This window comes from Peromyscus eremicus, chromosome 22, assembly GCF_949786415.1.
Source record: "Peromyscus eremicus chromosome 22, PerEre_H2_v1, whole genome shotgun sequence".
Classification (NCBI taxonomy): Eukaryota; Metazoa; Chordata; class Mammalia; order Rodentia; family Cricetidae; genus Peromyscus; species Peromyscus eremicus.
The window spans coordinates 5,708,287-5,726,938 of record NC_081437.1 but is presented as its reverse complement, the minus strand read 5'-3'; the positions used below and the strand labels follow the sequence as shown (position 1 = coordinate 5,726,938).

The 18,652-nt window shown below is 42.1% G+C and overlaps 1 protein-coding gene across 3 annotated transcripts in view; it reads left to right on the top strand.

The window, feature by feature from the left end:
* The window catches only part of Gtf2a1l (general transcription factor IIA subunit 1 like), a 37,750-nt gene extending 22,785 nt beyond the window's left edge, over positions 1-14,965 (top strand). For all 3 annotated transcript variants that reach the window (XM_059248647.1, XM_059248645.1, XM_059248646.1), the window contains exons 7-9: positions 11,105-11,365; positions 12,067-12,156; positions 14,689-14,965. In XM_059248647.1, coding sequence (XP_059104630.1) covers positions 11,105-11,365; positions 12,067-12,156; positions 14,689-14,796 — 459 coding nt within the window. In that variant the 3' untranslated portion in view covers positions 14,797-14,965. The remainder of the gene's footprint in view (positions 1-11,104; positions 11,366-12,066; positions 12,157-14,688) is intronic.
* Positions 14,966-18,652: the final 3,687 nt, after the last annotated feature.

The following is an 18,652-nucleotide window of genomic DNA, read 5'->3' as shown; positions in this document are numbered from 1 at the left end:
CTGTATTTTGAAGTTCTGTCTTACCTGCCACTGGAATAACATAGTTATGTCTTAAATTGTAATGACTGGAAGCTGGATTGGGCAAAGCTTTATCTTAAGGAATCCTATTTTATTTGCTTATTGTACTACCTAGCCACAAAACCCACATGCACTTTAGACACCTCCTGCAGTAGAAGATATTGGCCACTGAGCAGCTGGTTTGCTGTACAGAAGGAAGGCTGAGGCAGCCGCCCCGCCTCATTACATCGCCTTGCAGCAGAACTGCTGACATTTTCCACGTTCACACAGGATTCATGGAAGAACCGGCTCTGACATTCCTTTAACATTCAACAGGGTAAAAATACCAGTTGCTCTGAGGGCAGCTGGCATCCCATTTTAATTTCCATTCACACACTGACATCATTAAACAATTCCTATGCTGTGAGCCCTTTTTTTCTTTTCAAGCTGGAGACTGACAACTTTGTAACAGTGCTTGGCAGAGTTTGAGACCCTGCACACCAGTGGAGCGTCCGTCCGAGGATGCTTTTTCCACAAGACAGGGTTTCTCTGCTTCAGTAGAGGGCCCTGCTGTGGGTTTCAGCATGTGGTCTGTATTACTGCTGGGCCAAAGCCAGTAATTCCAGAACTCTCCTCTGCTGACACAAAGCTCAAAGACTTTCAAGCCACGGTTTTTGAATTATTGTTTTTTTTCAATGCATGTATCAAAAATGTAGACAAAGTGTTATATTCTCCTTTCTGCAGGGTTTTTTTTTTTCAGCTTTCTAAAGAACAGCACTGAAGCCCCTGTTTAATGTCTGGGGAGCTGTTTGCTCTTTTGGGGAGGGAACGACAGCCCCTTCATAACATTTCTTATGGAGGATTTGTTGGTGGGTGGTTGGCATGTGAAATACTTGAATCTCCCTGTGCATGGTCCTTCCCCATTCACTATGAATGCTGTTGAACATTATTGGCTCCTTTGGTTGTCCGGCCAGAGGGATGTCAGAGCCCAGCATCTATGTGAGCTTTCCAATGTTTGCTTCTGAAGACAGAAGTTAGAGATGAAAAAAAGTCTATTGAAGTTATTGATTAGAAATTTGAGTTTATAATACTGCTTCTCTCTCCGAGTAAAAAGAGCTTCCCTAGTTTAAGAAAAACAGGGTCTTATTTTAATTTAATTGGAAAAGTCCTGGAGAGAAGGGTAGGGAGGAAGGGACAGGGAGAGAAAAGGGGAGGGGGAGAGAGGTGAAGAGGTTGGGAGAAGGGGGAGACTGGGCAGGGAGAAGAGGGTGGTGTGGATGTTGCACACAGTCAGGGGAAAACTGGAAGAGGATGTCCTTCTCTGCCACTCTCTGCCTGTCCCCTTCAAACAGGGCCTCACTGAACTGGAAGCTTGGGGGTTTCCAGCTAGTTGGCTAGCCAGTGAACTGCTGCCTCCTCTCAGCTTGGGCTTCCAGGCTTCAGCAGCCATACCTGGCTTTCAGAAGGGTGCTGAGGATATGGACTCAGTAGCAACAAGTGCTCTGACTCACCGAGCCAGCTCCCCAGCCAGTCCTGGAATTTGCCATAGTCCTTAGTAAGCTGCTAGCTCATTTAACAAGTCCTGAAGGGACTTCAGTCCATTTTGTACAAAAGATATTTGTAACTTAAGGTTTGCTTTTTGCTGTTAAAACGAAAAGTTCATTTGACACGTGATTCAGGACTAGGACTGACTCAGTAACTCCCTTTTCAAAAGTCAGATTCACTGAGGTGTAATCTAAATATACTAAAAGTCACCTCTTTTGGTGTACAGTGTGGACTTTGACAAACACAGGCCGTTATATGAAGGAAGTTCAGCTGTGCTAGAGAACATTTGCATTACTCCTAGGACTCCCTTTGTGCATTGGTAGTCAGTGCCTTCCCTCTGCCCCAGTCCCCAAAGTCCTTCACTGGACCGGTTTTCCTTCAGCAGGAGTTGCCTTTTCCAGAATGACAATCAACTGGGGTTGTACTGAGTGCAGCTTTAGCGGGATGCTTGAGATTACCCTATGCTTCCGCATGTAGCCCTGTATCCTAGGTCACCAGTAGGGTGTTTGGGTTGTTGCCTAGTTTTGGAATTTGTATAGCTGGGGCTGGATAAATATTTCTCTATTGTAAAAGGGCCATGAGTAAACATCAGAGAAGTCCCGTGTAAAGCATGTGGCTTTATGGGACAGTTCATCTTCAACACAGTCGTCCTGTGTTGGTTTATTTCTGGGCATTCTCTCCCCTACATGATCCATGCCCATTTGTTTTCCACCAGTGTGGCATTATTTTTATTGTAGGGGCTTTAAAGTAAGCTGGGCCTTTAAAGAGAAAGAGTCCTTCAAATTTGTTCTTCTTCAAAATCATTTTGGCTTTTCTAATTCCTCTGTATTTCCATATAAATGTGATAATCAGCTTGTTAGCTGAAAACAAAACAAAACAACAAAAACCTGAAACCCAGCCTCTGGGATTTCTCTTGGACTGTGTTGACTCTACAGATAAGCACACAGAGAACCACAACCACAGTCTGTTCAGTGTCTCTATTTCTTCATGACTCAGTCTTGGTAGGGCTGGGTCTCCAGGGACTTGTCTATTTCATCCACTTTTCCATTTTCTTTAGAGATCTATTTTTAATATTGTGTATGTGTATGTATGTGTCTGTGCACATGACTGCAGGTACCTGTAGAGGCCAGAAGAAGGTGTCAGGTCCCTTGGAGTTGGAGTTACAGGTGTCTGTGAGCTGCCCAGTGGGGTGCTGGGAACTGAGAAGAACAGCATATGCTTTTACCTGCTGAGCCACCTCCCCAGATCCCCCAGAGTTCTCATTTTGTTGGTGGAGTTGTGTTCTTAGGGTTCTCTGAAGGCTCCTTGTGTCTGTAAGGTCAGTAGTGATGTCCCTTGTTTCACTTAGGACTTGGGGTATCTGATTCTTCTTTTTCCTTTTCTTCAGTCTAGACAAAGAGGCATCGATTTCGTCAATCTGTTTGTAGAACCAACTTTTGATATTATTGATTTTTCTTTCCTCTTTCCTCATTTTCTGTTTTATTTCTGTTCATTAGTACTTCTGATAACCTTGTATCCCCCCTACCAAAGCCATTCTGTAAGGTGTTAGATTAGGTTGTTAATTTGAGATTGGTCTTTTAAATGTTAAGTATTTACAGCTTTACATTTCCCTTCCAGGACCTGTAAGCTTTGGAATGTGTGTTATGTGCCCTTTATTTTATTTATTTATTTTAATATTTTTAGTTAAGAAATTTTCTACTCAGCCTATATACCACCCACAGATCCTACCTCTCTCTCCTCCCACCCCCCAGCTCTCCCTCCCAAGCCACCACCATATCCCCACATCCTCCAAATCAAGGTCTTCCATGGGGAGTTGGCAGAGCCTGGCACACTGAGCCGAGGCAGGTCCAAGCTCCTCCCTGCTGCACCAAGGCTGCTCAAGGTGCCACACCGCAGGCACAGGGCTTCCAAACACCTGCCCATGCACCAGGGATGGATCTCAATCCCCCTGCCCCGGGGTCCCCCAAACAGTTCGAGCTAAACAACTGTCTCCTGTATTCAGAGGGCCTAGTCTAGTCCCATGGGGGCTCCACAGCCATTACTCCACAGTTCATGGGTCTCCACCAGTGTGGCAGCTCATCTCTGCAGGTCTTCCCATCATGGTCTTGATGTCCCCTGCCTGTGGAATCCCTCCTCTCTCCATTTGATTGGATTCCTGGAGCTCAGCCTGGCGCCCCACCATGGATCCCTGCATCCACCGCCATCAGTCACTGGATAAAGGCTCTGTGATGACAGTTAGGGTATTCACTAGACCGGTCACCAGAGTAGATCATTCCAGGCATCCCCTCGATCACTGCCAGCAGTCCAGGGTGGGGTCATCCCTGTGGATTCCTGAGAGCCTTCCCGGCACCCTGCCTCTTCCCACTCCCATGATGTCTTCATCTATCACAGTATCTCCTTCCCTGCTCTCCCACTCTGTCCCTGCTCCAGCTCGACCCTCCCATTTCCCTATGTTCTCACACTCCATTCCTTGCCCTTCGCCACCCCCCTATCCCCAGTCCACTCAGGCAGATCACATCCACTTCTACTTCACTGGTGCCCTTCATTTTAAATTTTATTACTTATTTATTGAGAGCTCAGGCTGACTTTAAACTGACAATCCTCCTGCCTCAGCCTGCTGGGTGCTGGGCTTACGAGTATGTGCTCCATACTGAACTGCCCTTTCATTTAAGAACTTAAGATCTTGTAATTTCTGTTTTAAACCATTGGGTTTGAAGATATGATGTTTAATTGATACATATTTATAGATTTTCTAGTTTTCTTCATGCTACCATGTTCTAGTTATGGATCTCTAATATTTATTCTAAATTCTTTGTTTTTATAACTTTATTCACAATTATTTCTAGTATCATCATCATAAAAGATGCTTTAGTATGATTTTTTTCTGAATTTGTCTTGCATCCTAAAATAATTAATCTTAGTAATTGTTATTGTGATCTGAGAAAAATATATCCTGCTTTTGTTGGATAGAGAGTTCCTTTGTGTGTCTGTGTGGGTTAGTTATTGTCCACTTAACACACACAAACTAGAGTTACCTTGGAAGAGGGAACCACAGTTGAAGAATTACCTCCATTGACCTGCTGGGATGTGGGGGGGGGGGCAGTTTCTTATCACGAGCTGATGTAGGCGGGGCCAGCCCACTGTGGGTGGTGCTATCCCTAGGCAGGTGGGCCTGGGCTGTATAAGGACGGTAGCCGAGCAAGCCAGGGAAAGTAAGCCAGAAAGCAGCTTTGCTCCACATTTCCGGTCTCTGCTCCTATCTGGCTCCTGCCCTGACTTTCCTCAGTGACAGACCCTTGACTTGTAAGTGTTAAGTCCAACAAACTTTTCCCTCCTCCGAGTTGCTTTTGTTTGTGGTGTTCATAACACTGAGAGAAAATGAACTAGAAGAAGAGTTTTCTAAGTCCTATTGATTATATCGTTACGTTCACTATTATGTCATTGAATTTCTATCTGTATACACCCGGAAGTGTGGCGTTAAGGTCTCTTCCTGTTCTAGTATTGTCTCTGCCTTCCATTGTTTCAGTGTTTGTCGTGTATGTGGCTTTGACATTTGGTGATGTTTCTAATTATAATTTTGTTGATGAGATGATCTTTTAGGATTCTATGTTTTTCTTTCCCTCCCTCCCTCCTTTCTCTCCCTCTCTTCCTTCTTTCTGTAACAGTTTTTCATCTTAAAGCCTGTTTTCTTCTTTTCTTTCTTTCTTTCTTTCCTTTTTCCTTTCTTTTTTTCTTTTGACAGTGACACAGACCCTGTAGCTCCTTTGACTACTACTGTGTGGCATTTATTTTTCTGTCCTTCTATTTGTCAACCCATGCACACTCTTAGATTTTTCAGTTAGGATCGTGTAGACAGCAGATGGTTGGATTCTGCCCTTTCCAATCCAGTCTGCAGTCTGTGGGTTTTGTTCGGGAAATAATTTGGACACAATCTGTCTCCCGCTGGTTCAGTCTCCAGAAAGGTGGAGCTGAGGTTGCAGGAGCTTTTGAAAAGGGGAGGTGAAATCAGCTGGAACCATTGTTCACCATCAGGGTAGATTCATGCTGAGCTCCTAGAATGGGATGGCTCAAAGAGTGTCTCCATGAGCTTCAGGTGTGAAAAAACATTGGCTTGGCTCTGGTTTCCGGTCACTTCTCCATCTGGTCCCTCCATTGTGGTTCCCTGTGCTTGTGACATCTTCACCAGACTCTAACTGGTGCTGGCTCCTTTTGAAGTCCCAGAATCACGGATAACCTCTTTTCTTTATAGATTTCTCAGGCTGAGGTATTTTGTTAGAACAACCCAAAATGGATTGGGAGAGATAATTTAACTCATTTATGTTTTAGGTAATTATTGATTGAGAAGGGCTAACTCTTACAATTTTGTTTCTTGTTTTCTGTGTACCTTGAGTTTCTGTTCAATTCCTTCTTTTCTGTTTAATTGGCATTCTTGTATTAGTACATTTTGATTTCCTTATCATTCCCACTGTGTGATATTCCATAGCTGATTTCTATAGCTTTTGGTTATTATGGGGATTAGATATACTATCTTCACATAGTAACAACCCCTTTGAGTCCAACAGCAACAAATTCAGCCACACAAAAGCTTGCTTCTTCATAATTCAGCCATTCTCTGCTTTTCCTTATTGTCACAGGTTGTATGTACATAGTTAGACACGTTAACATAGATTTATGCTTTTGTCTCTTGAGTCTTAAAGAAGAATAAAAAGTCAATGGAACTGAAATTACAGTTCTGTATTTGCTATCATCAATTCCCCTTTTCTTGGAAAATGTCTTCCTGTTGTTTCCCAGTTACTATCTGACAGTGGCCTTTGATTTCAACCCAAAGGGCTCTGAGGGGAACCAGTGGTGATGGATCCCTTTACCTTTTATCTGGGAATGTTTAATTTTCCCCTCTTGTTTAAGATGCCAGGTAAACTATAGAGTTTATGCAGGGGAGAAAGGGAAGTGTGGCAACAGCTATAGAAACCACAGCAGTGTTTTCTGTTGGGAAGGGGATTGGATTCAACCCTTTCCCTATTTTAAACTCTTTAAGTACATCATCCCACTGCATTCTGCCATCGGGTGTTATGCTGGAAGCTGGTAACAGCGTTAGTGAATGTAGACAGTTGCTTTTCTCTTCCTGCTTCAAATGTACTGCTTCACATTTTCAGTTAAGTATTTGTTGCTACTGTGTAGACACACAATTGATTTTTGTAAGCCAATCTTATATTCTGTCACCTGTTAAGACCAGGTAATTCTGTATAGTCCTTGGAATTGTTTTATATATTTATAATCATTGTGAACAGAAACAGCTTAATTGATTCCTTGTCAACATCTTTTTCTTTCTTTTTTTCTCCTCATCTCTTTAAGACTTCTGGTACAGAATTAGAGTGGAGAGAGCCAGCAGTTTGCTCTTGATCCCAAGGGGGAAATCGTCAAGTCTTGTTAGCAAGTGCTGTGCAGGCTGTGGGCTTTCTGTAGATGCCCTTTGCAGGTGGACAAAGTTTCCTCAGCAAAGGATTGCTGAGAGTTGCCTGGGGGAGAGAGTGGGGGAAGACGCATGTCCTTAACCCTGGCATTTGAGAGGCAGAGGCAGGCCTGAGCTGCATGATGCTGGCACTGGCAATCAGTGCTGAGTCATTTCTCCAGCCCTCAAGTGCTCTTGATAAAAAACTGTTCGGCTGTTTTTGGATAGAATATGTTTTTGGATAGAAATATGTTTTTGGATAGAAATGTTTTTGGATAGAATACATGTCAGCTAGGTCGTATAGATTGCATGCATTGATCAGATCTTCTGCATTGTTACTGAGTAATTATTGCAAATGTTTCTGTTGTTTACTGAGAGGAATTACAGCTGTGAACATATCTGTTTCTTTTAATTCCTTTAGTTATTTTTGTTTTTGTTTTTATAGCTTGAGCCCAGGGCATTAGTGCATAATAAACATGGCTGCTACTCCTGAGCTATATCCCCAGCTGTTTTTGATTTACATATTTTTGAAGTGATATTGACAGTATTGATACATGGATAAAAACTTAGGATTGTTGTTTTCTTCTTGAAAAGACTCTTTTATTGTTGGATAATAGTCTTATGTATCTTTTGTAATATTCCTTGTTCTAAGTCTAATAATCACCATTTTAGTTTTACTTCGATTGATTGGTGTTTGCGTGGTACATGTTGTCTTTCCATACTTAAATACTTTTCCATTTAAATTATTTTATGTCTGTGTGTGATGTGTGTATGTGTCACAGCATGGATGTGTGGTCAGAGGACAACTTGTAGGAATAGGTTCTCGCCTTCTACAGTGTAGGCCCCAGGGATCAAGTTCAGGTTGTTAGGCTTGGCAGCAAGCCCCTGTACCCACGGAGCCATCTCAGCAGCCCACACCTTAGATACTTTTAACTGATCTGCATGATATTTAAAGTGGTTTCTTATACACAGGATAGTATCGGGTGTTGCTAACTTGGTCCAACCTTATGGCTTTGTAACTGGTGCATTTAGACCATTTATACCTGGTGTAGTTATTAAACTGCTTGCTGGTTGCTTGTGTTCTTTCTTTTCTTTTTTCTGCATACGTTTGATTTTTCCTTTGTCTGTGTTGATTGTACTGATGACTCCTTCACGTGGAATTTCTACTCTGATGTTTTTTATTTTTAGAATTTCCACTTGAGTCATATTTCCATATGTCCAAGGAAATTTCCATGCGAGGACCATGTTATTCACATTGCCCATGTTTCCCACTGGATTGCCTAACGTCAATCATAGTCTGATTCTGACATCCCTGTCTGATTCTCCTGGTTGGGTCTCCTGCCTATAGTTGGCCTTTCTTGCTTTTTTTGGTTTCCTGTTATTTTTGATTTTGACTGATGGTCAGACATCTTGTATAGACAAGGAGAGACTCAGGTACATAGGCTCTACACTTGGAGATGGCCGTCATTCTTCTCACAGAGAGATGTATTTATACGTTCCACACAACCAAGGGCCTTTTGTCCTTCAGCGTCCTGTACCCCAGGACAGATTTTTTTAATGGAATCAAGCAAAGCTGTGATGTGATAGTTCGTTTGGCTTCTGCTTTTTGATAGTATGGCAGTGCTATTCTTTTTAGCATTTTTATCGTAAGTGACAGTGGCCATTTTTTTGTCCATGAATAAACATTATCTTGTTTCTATAATTTAGACTTATTTATAGTTCAGTCACACCATAGCCATTCATTTCTGCATAAGGGATGCACCTTCATTCCATCTGTGAAGGCAGTCTGTTTTCAATGTTATAAAAGTTAATTGCATGTAAACTAATTACTTGTATGTTTATTAATGTTTAAATCTTCTATGTAAGGTTATTTTTAAAGAGGACTTTGTGAGGATTCATTGTAGAGAATATTTATGTGAATATGCATGCCAGAAGCTTAGCCATCCACTCATAAATAAGTTGAGTATTTCCTGTGTTAAAGTAGTATCTTAAAATGATGCATCAAGGTGTGTAATTGTGTTGCCTGAACCATCACAAACACAGGAGTACTAAGAAAGTATGTTTGTTCAAACCATAACAAAGCTTCTTGGGCCTAGCTTCAGTGTTCTTGGAGATCCCAACAGTTTCTTAGGCTGATATGTGAAGGCTCTTTGAGGTCTGCTAGCTGTCTTTTCTGTGCCCTTGATCTGTCCTTGGGCACCTAGTCCTGAGAGCCAGGACAGTCCATTGTTAATAACGTGTGTCCCTGTCCCCGTGCTTCCCAGACAGCCAGCATGGCCTAGTGCTGCCATGCAGAATGTAGAGCTCATTACCAAGGTTTTGTGTTTGAGACAGTGACCTTGAACTCACAGGATCCTCCTGCCTTAGCCTCCAGAGTGCTGGTATTAGCACCAGATCTGGACTCCCATTAGTTTTTAAATGATTTTAATTTATTTTTTAGTCATTAAAAAAAATGATTAAATTCACATAAAGTCCTTTTAATGATGAAAAAGTGAATGTTTATGTTAATCATCTTCACAAAAGAGAGGAATCTTGAAAAATCACTTATCATGTACAACTCCGTTCATATCAGGCACATGTCTGTTAGAAACATGGTGCACATTCAAAGACCTCGGCTGAGTGCTTTTATCTGAGGTTTTGTCCATAATGCATATTCCCTTTTTATAATACACACACACACACACACACACACACACACACACACACACACTTTGATTAGTTTCATAAGGGGCTGATTTTGTCAAAAAGGATAAGAACTGTGCTGTAAATTCTGTGGTATTTATGGTTACATAAAGTACCTCTTTTTATTAAGAAGCTTGGAGCTTTGGGGAGCTCTAGCCTACTCATGACCGATTTGAAGTTTTGGGGAGCTCGAGCCCACCAGTGACAGACTTGACGTTTCGGGGAGCTCTAGCCCGCCTGAGACAGATTAATGAGAGTCCATATGCTGCACTGGTGGTGTAATCAAGCTTGGGCTTCAATCCCAGTTCACTCTTTGCTGCCTTTGTGGTCTTGTAAGCCATAGTGTCTCATCTCAGTATGTTACAATTAGATTTAAATTTGAAAATGCATATAAAATATTTACCAGATGCTTGTAAGCTCTGTTTGAGAGGGAGAATGATGAAAGTAAGTTATCTATATAGCCAGGGTTAATAATTAAATTACTTCCACCATCACTATCCATTTCCAGAAGGTTTTCATCATCTTGAAGAGAAGCATTAAATGATGCCTGTGGTGGTGTGAATGAAAATGGCCCCACAGGCCCATAGGGAGTGTCACTATTAGGAGGTGTGGCCTCGTTGGAGTAGGTTTGGCTTTGTTGGAGGAAGTGTGTCACTGGGGGCAGGTTTTGAGGTTTCAGATGCTCAAGCCAGGCCCAGTGACTCACTCTCTTCCTACTACCTGCCGATCTGGATAAAGAACTCTCAAGCTACCTTTCTACAGCAACATGTCTGCCTGTGTACTGCCATGATGATAATGGACTGAACCTCTGAACTATAGGTCAGCCCCAATTAAATGTTTCCTTATGAGAGTTGCCGTGGTCATGGTGTCTCTTCATAGCAGTAGAAACCCTAACTAAGACAGTTGCCCCCACACCCCATCTCTCTCTTCCTCCCACACCTTGGTAGTCCTCATAATACTTCCATCTCCATGAACATTTCTACAACAAGTGCCTCTGGTGAAGTGAAATAATATAGCTATTCTGTGTTAGCTTCTTTGACCTATATAGTCTTTGCCATTTTAATCAAGTTAAAATTCAGTAGGTGCAGGCTATCTAAGGGGATATATATATATATATATATATATATATATATATATACATATACATACATATACATATGTACATATATATGGTGGCAAATATTATGTGAAAGCAGTGAACTCATTTGGTGCCAGCATATGGTAATATGTTTACTTCACTTGTAACCGAACAATCATTCTTGTTAGAAATGCTAAAGATATCCCAGAATTGCAAGTTTAGAGACTGATCTTAGAAGGCAAAGATACATTTAAATGGCCACTCGGGTGTTTGCCAGTCACTGACCATTCAGATTCAGTGTTTTAATGCCCTGCTTGACCTGAAGAACTCAACAGCGCCTCTTCTTTTTGCAGAATTCTACTTCCGAGAGGGACCTGAATATTCAGGTAACTGACGATGATATTAACGAAATAATTCAAATAGATGGAACTGGTGATAACTCGTCCACTGAAGAAGTGGGAAGCATAAGAGACATAGACGAGAATGAGTTCCCAGGGATCTCGGACGCAGGTGACCTTAAGGTGCTGGAGGAAGAAGCTGACAGCGTGTCCAACGAAGATTCCACGGCCAACAGCAGTGACAACGAAGACCACCAGATAGACACCATGGAAGAGGTGAGGCGCTCACCTGAGCCGAGACGCTCACCTGAGCCGAGACGCTCACCTGAGCCGAGACGCTCACCTGAGCCGAGGCGCTCACCTGAGCCGAGACTCGGTTTGTTAACCGTGAGGTTTGCGCTTTCTTTCGTGTGCTTCACAGCCCATGCAATTCTAATTAAGAGTGACCTCATCTTCAGCCTTTCAAAATCAGTGATTTGTATGCAGGGCCTTAACATTTCCACCTTAAACTGTGCTTTCACCTGCTGGACGTGATTAGGAACTGGTTTCATATTTGATCCTTTTAAGTAGACGTAGTAGGAGGCTGAGGAGAGAGCTTTTGTCCTCTTTCTAATAAGTAAGGTGGCATTGGAGGGGAATGTGGGGACTAAGTTGCTGAGGGCTGTTGACTCTCACTTGCGGCTGCCTTCAGGTATCTGCCTGTGGTAACGCCTTCTCTGAGTCACCGTCTTTAACAGTCGCAGCGACTTGTCATTTCATAGATGAGAAAACTGAGATACAGGGAATTCTGATCATTTGCCCAAGGTCGATCATGTAATTATTAAGTGGTCACGCTGGAATTCAAAGCCAGGTTATTTGACTTTGAAGCAAAAATACTATTCTGTCTCTTCAGGTCCCTTTACTTCTATGTCTTTCTATCTTTGAAAAAAATTTGAAGCATCATGAAATCCCTTAATGTGATCATCTTTCATCTTTAGGATCCTCTAAATTCCGGAGATGATGTCAGTGAGCAGGATGTGCCAGACCTGTTTGACACAGATAATGTGATTGTCTGTCAGTATGATAAGGTACTGTGCTCACCTTTTGGACTTGGGGTTTATTAACTGAACTCATACTGGAAGGTATATAAAATAGTATGAAATATGATGGCGAGTTCCAGTTCGCAGTCAAGTGACTCACAGAACAGCTGTTTAGTCCTGTGTGTGTGTGTGCGTGTACATTCTGTGCACACTTGTGTGGGTGCACGTGTGTGTATGGGTGTGTATGTGCACGGAGGCCAGAGGACAACCTCTGCTGTCGTTCCTTAGGTGCTTTCTACCTTGTTTTGGGAGACAGGGTTTTTCATTGGCCTGGAGCTAACGAAGCACGCTAGGCTGGCTGGCCAACAAGTCCCCTTGATCCGCCCATGCCTGCTGCCCCAGCACCGGGATTGCAAGTGTGCGCTGCTGTGCCCAGCTCCTTTTCATGTGGATCTGGGTCTCCAACTCAGGTCCTTACATTTGTGTAGCAAGGCTTAAGTCTCAGTAAATGATCTGCAGCCCAATTCTGTAAAGTTGAGGGTGTGTTTTGGGTCTACCACTGTGCTGTATGGGACAGTGACACTTGAAAGTGATAATCATTGTGTGTTCCATCCTCCCCACCCCCGTGGTGGATTGAACCTCGGATGTATCACGTGCTGCATCCCCAGCCCCTAAATGATAATCTGTGTCTTAAGGAGGGGACAATCTTATTCAAACACACTATTTCTTACAGGATGAAACACACACACACACACACACACACACACACACACACACACACACACGATAAGATGGCAGGCAAGTCAGCTGTTAGAACAGCGTGACAAGTAAAGCAAATGCTGCTGACACATGAATCAAACCTTAAGCTGTGTGGCAGACAGCAAGACCTAAAAGTAGCAAGGAAATACAAGAAATCATTTGTTGTTGAAGTTCTCCACGAACCCCTCGCGGGCGATGTGGGCCTTTGAAATGGGGCTTGAATGATGTGTATCTCGGAGAGAGGGATGGAAGGCAGGCATACAGGGTAGCCTGATGTAAAGCAGAGACACAAATGGATGAAGTATGTGCATGGGACAGTCTCACCAGCATTGTTTGGGATGACCACATCCTTGCTATTGCGTGTCATGTGACATTCAGATCCTTGGCATCCTAGTGTGTATGAAGTGGATATTAATATAGTGTTTTTGAGTCATAATTTGATATACTTAAAGGAGACAGAGGAAATGCTTTTTTTTTTTTTTTTTCTTTTTTTTGGTTTTTCGAGACAGGGTTTCTCTGTGTAGCTTTGTGCCTTTCCTAGGACTCACTTGGTAGCCTAGGCTGGCCTCGAACTCACAGAGATCCGCCTGGCTCTGCCTCCCGAGTGCTGGGATTAAAGGCGTGCGCCACCACCGCCCAGCGGAAATGCTTTTAATTGCTATAAAAATAAACTTTTCTCTACAAAATCTCCTTCTAACATTTTATATAGATAGAAAATGATAATTTATCAGATTTGGTCTCCATCTCCAACAAAATATAAACTCTTCAAAGGCAGGAAGATTTTTTTTTAAACATACATAACATGTCTACAGTCAGTCCTCTATACCTGAGTTTCCTCTGCAGAGTCAAGTAAGGGGATCAAAAACCTTTGAAAAATTTAAGTGTTTCCTGAACATGTGCAGACTTATTTTTGGTCACTATTTCCCTAATAATTTAGTATTACTGTTATTTAAAAGCATTTGCATAGCATTAGCTGTTGCAGATAACCTAGAGATTATGTAAATCTTACAGGAGGATGTGTGTAAGTTGTATGAAATACATGAAGGCATTTATATAAGGGACCTGAGTAATCCACAGACTTGGCTCTAGTAGCTGTGGGCCAATCATTGATACTTTGATGTGGAGTGATGGTTCTCATGATGTGTGAATGACTTGATATATCTCCAATACTTAAGCTAGTGTTTGGTGTAACTGAGTGTGTAGGTGTAACTGGTGTGTGGGTTCACGCGGATCCGTGGAATGAAGACTCAGAGGCATCTTAACAATGAATATAGCCTTTCACGGCTGCAGCATGGTCTAGCCTCGAAGGACTGAAGCCCTATCCCTTCACCTAGGGCATTTTTATTTAGTCTCTATTTATAGTTTAGCCAATTAATTTCCGTACCTTCAAAGCAACCTAAAAGGAGCTCCCTGGGACCAAATGCCAAGTGCAAATTACTTGATTTATCAGGTACTGTGGTTTTCCAGGTTTCCTGAACCAAGTTTTGCCCATGCCTTTGATTCTTGGGGGACTCTCTGATCCTTGACTCTCAGACAAGATTCACATAGGGCGATAAGAGAAACCAAAGGTAAGAGAAACAAAAGGTGTGGTTAAACAAAGGAAGGATTAGGGCTAGGTGCTGCTCTCTGGAGCCAGGCTGGGAGCTCAGCAGGAATGCACTACAGTTTGGCTTATAGGAACCCAAATGTTTGCTAAAGAATGAGTAAAATATCTTGAGGAGGTCTTATATTTAGGGCCAGAATAATCCCATTTGCTATTTTAAAGAATGTAAGTGACCCCTTAGTTTACGAACGTAGTCTGGATTATTTTTTTCTCTTCAGATTCACCGAAGCAAGAACAGATGGAAATTCTACTTAAAGGATGGTGTCATGTGCTTTGGAGGGAGAGACTATGTATTTGCAAAAGCCATTGGTGAGGCCGAGTGGTAAATGCTACAAGCTCAGTACATCAGCTCTGTGAACCTACATGGGACTGGTATATCGTATGCTGTGAACCACATTTTTGTTTTATACGTAGTCCATCAAAGAGTTGATTAACTTTTTGTTCACTATATGGAATTAAATAAATTTAATGAAATAAAATTATAGTTCAAATGCAGATACAGATATATAACCTTACATTTCTTTTGTTTTCCGGTTTGAATGGTGCCCCCTTCATTATCTCTATGTTGTGAGAGCACCATGAGATGTCACATTTAGTGATTAGAAAAGTCATCATAGCCCCACCTACAGTCCCGAATACCCCTTACCTTTTAAAAATGCAAACAAAATCCATTCAAAAGTAAGCTATGAGATGAAATGCTATATCCATCCTATTTGGGTACTCATCTAACTATTTAGGTTTGGGGTAACCACAGAGAGAAGTAAGAGTTCACCAAGTTCTTTTGGATTTGGTACTCACTCACCAGCCTCAGAGGATGCTGTTTAAAAACCCAGGTCTTGTGGAATTATCTGAGTCAGTGATTTTCAAGGTTTTGGCCATGATCCACACCATGGAATGCACTTAGAATGTGAAGTCTCTTTTTGAGTGTACATGGACACACGTAACAGAAGTGCAGTAAAAGATGTCACAAATTACACGTGCCTTTGGTGTGGTGGCCTTCTGCATTATCTAGTTGACTCTGATGTTTAAATAAATAACAATAATAAAAAAACTAGATAGTTTTGGCTCACAAAGGTGATTTCACTTTGTGACCATTTGTACTTTCTTAAAAGTAAGACTTATTTATTTCTAATTTTATGTGTATGTACATTTTGCCTGAATGTATGTCTGTGTATCACGTTCATGCAGTACCCACAGAGGTCAGAAGACAGCATCAGATCCCCTGAATCTGGGGTTATGTACAGTTGTTAGCTGTCACATGGGTGCTGGAATCCATCCTGGGCCCTCTAGAAGAACAGGCAGTACGTTTAACTGCTGAGCTATCTCTGCAGTTAACATTTTTTTTTTTTATCTGCTGACTGTCTTAGTTTCTGTTGCTATGTTAAGACACCATGGTCAAAAGCAGCTTGGGGAGGAAAGAGTTTATTTTTGCATATACATCCGTATCGCAGTTCATCAGTGAAGACAGGGAAGGAACCTGGAGGCAGGAGCTGATGCAGAGGCCATGGAGGAGTGCTGCTTACTGGCTTGTTCCCCATGGCTAGCTCAGCCTGAATTCTTATAGGACCCAGGACCACCAGCCCAGGGGGTTTTCCCACCTATAATGGGCTGGCCCCTCCTCCATCAATTACTAAGAAATGATCCTGAAGACTTGCATGCCTACAGCCCGATCTTATGGAGGCATTTCCTCAGTTGCCTCCTCTCAGATGACCCTATCATGAATCAAGCTGACATAAAAACGAGCTAGCACATTGGTGTCCATAACTTCATTGTTTAATTTAATATGGATGTGATATCCTATTCTCAGCAAGTTAATTCATGATTCTCTTTTCCATACTATTTTTGATTAACATTTCATTCATTAATAATGTTAATGGGGTTTGGTAGGATATTTTTATTCACATTTATAACATGCATCAATCAAACACAGCCTTCCTTTTTCCATGCTCTCTTGTTGCTCTGCCCAATTTTTACTTATCACTATTCTAGTTTCAATTCAACTTTCTTTTTAATAAATTATTAAAACCTTATTGTAAGGATGCAATCATGAAATTTTCAGGTAAATGGGTGGAAATGAAACAGTTGTCCTGAGTGAGGTAACCCAGACCTAGAAAGTCAAACCTCACATATTTTCTCTTATACGTGGATATTAAATTAAAAAGGTTCTATACAAAATATATATAAAATTTCATTTTTATTAACAGCTGAATAATATTCTATTGAGTAAATGTCCCACATTTTTCATTATCCATTCATCAGTTGATGGACATCTTAGCTATTTCAAGTTTCTGGCTATTGTGAATAGAGCAACAGTGAACACAGATGAGCAAGTATCTTTTGTTATAAGATGTGGAGTCCTTTGGGAATGTTCCCAAGAGTGGTGTAGCTAGATCTTGCAGGAGAAAAGTAATCATAAGTCTCACCCAGCTACAGGCCCTGTTGGCTATAGTAGTGACCTGCCTACAGGATACAGGCCACCTGCACCATAATGGCGCAGATGTTAGGATAGTAACCAACCACTTTAGAATTGGATTTAAAGCCCACGCCATGAGATGGAACCTGTACCTGATACTGTTAGTGAGTCCAAGAACTGCAGACTAGATAGGGCATGGGCCAAGGAGAAAACCTAAACCATTATTCTGCTAAGTGAGCACAGCAATAAAACCACTTCTAATGACATGCCACCACACCTATAGATCACCTATAGATCAGTGCAACACTCAGCCCTCATCAGAGAAGTTCCTTCTTTCAGTAGATGGCAGTTAACACAGAAAATGGACAGAGAATGAGAGACTTCGGATTGCTCAGTTCTGAATGGGATGCATTTATCACACCCTTCCTCTCAAGGCTCAGGAGTCCAAGGGGAGACAGATTTTAAGAGCCAGATGTAGAAGCCTCCCAGCATTCTGGAGGCAGAGGCAGGCAGATTTCTGTGAGTTCGAGGCCAACCTGGTCTTCAAAGTGGGTTTCAGGATAGCCAGCCGGGGCTGTTACGCAGAGAAATCCTGTCTTGAACAGCAGCAGCAACAACAACAAAGAGCTAGAGGTGGTGGATGACTTCAAGGAAACATTGTCTTCCGGACACAACAGGACTGATGCACACAGGAACTCACAGAGACTGTGACAGTATGCACAAGACCCACGCAAGCTCAAATCAGACCAAAATCCCAGCACTGAGAAGGGGAAGTGGGCACAAGGTCCCACCCCAAACTGAGAAGCTATTTGCAATTGATACCTGCTGGAAGAGGAAAAATCTGTTCTCTTCAACTGAGAGACACTGGGTGTATCAACCACGGTCAGGACATGCCCCATGCTCAGGAGTAGTTGCCTACCACAAAATGGATGCCCATGTTTTTTAGTGGTTATTTTTTCCTTTATTTTTGTTTGTAAGAGAGAGAAGGAGCCTGAAGTAGGGTGGGTAGGGAGGGAGGAGGATCTGGGAGGGCTGGGAGATAGGAAAGAATATGATTAAAAATATACTGTATGAAATTCTAAAATAAAAATAAACTTTATTGTAAGGAACTTATTAATAAAAATGTCACAAAGTGAAATTCAACTGTTTTTAAAATTTTTCTAGCTGGGTGATGGTGCATGCCTTTAAACCCAGCACTCAGGAGGCAGATCTCTGTGAATTTGAGGCCAGCCTGGTCTGCAGTATGAATTTCAGGGCAGCCAGCACTACACAATGAAACCTTGTCTCGGAAAACCAAACCAACCAACCAACCAAACCTCTCCCAAACCAACTTCTCTGTGTATATGAGATATTTTTTAATGCCTTTGTTTAAGACATCATGAGTCAAATCTTCATCCACTTTCAAAGAGGTCGTTATTCCTTAAGCCCTATAAATTGAAGGAATGTACTTAAGACTTGACTATGATATCTTATTGCTTGCTGTTTACTTCTTATTTTTATTTAGTGTGTTTTGGTCACATTCAGGCCCCTCCTCCAATCCTCCCAAACCTACCTCCCTTCCCTGCACACCCAACTTTGTGTCCTCTTTTTATTTTTAGACCTACTGAGTCCAATTTGTGCGTCTCGTATATTCTTGGATTTGTGGCCTCCCATCGGACCTAACTAGGGGTCAACCTCTGAGAAAACTGACCCTGCCTGCCTCAGAAGCCGTCCGTGGCCAATGGCTCCTTGACTGGGTGGGACTTCTTGCTCACCTTCCTCCACGCTGG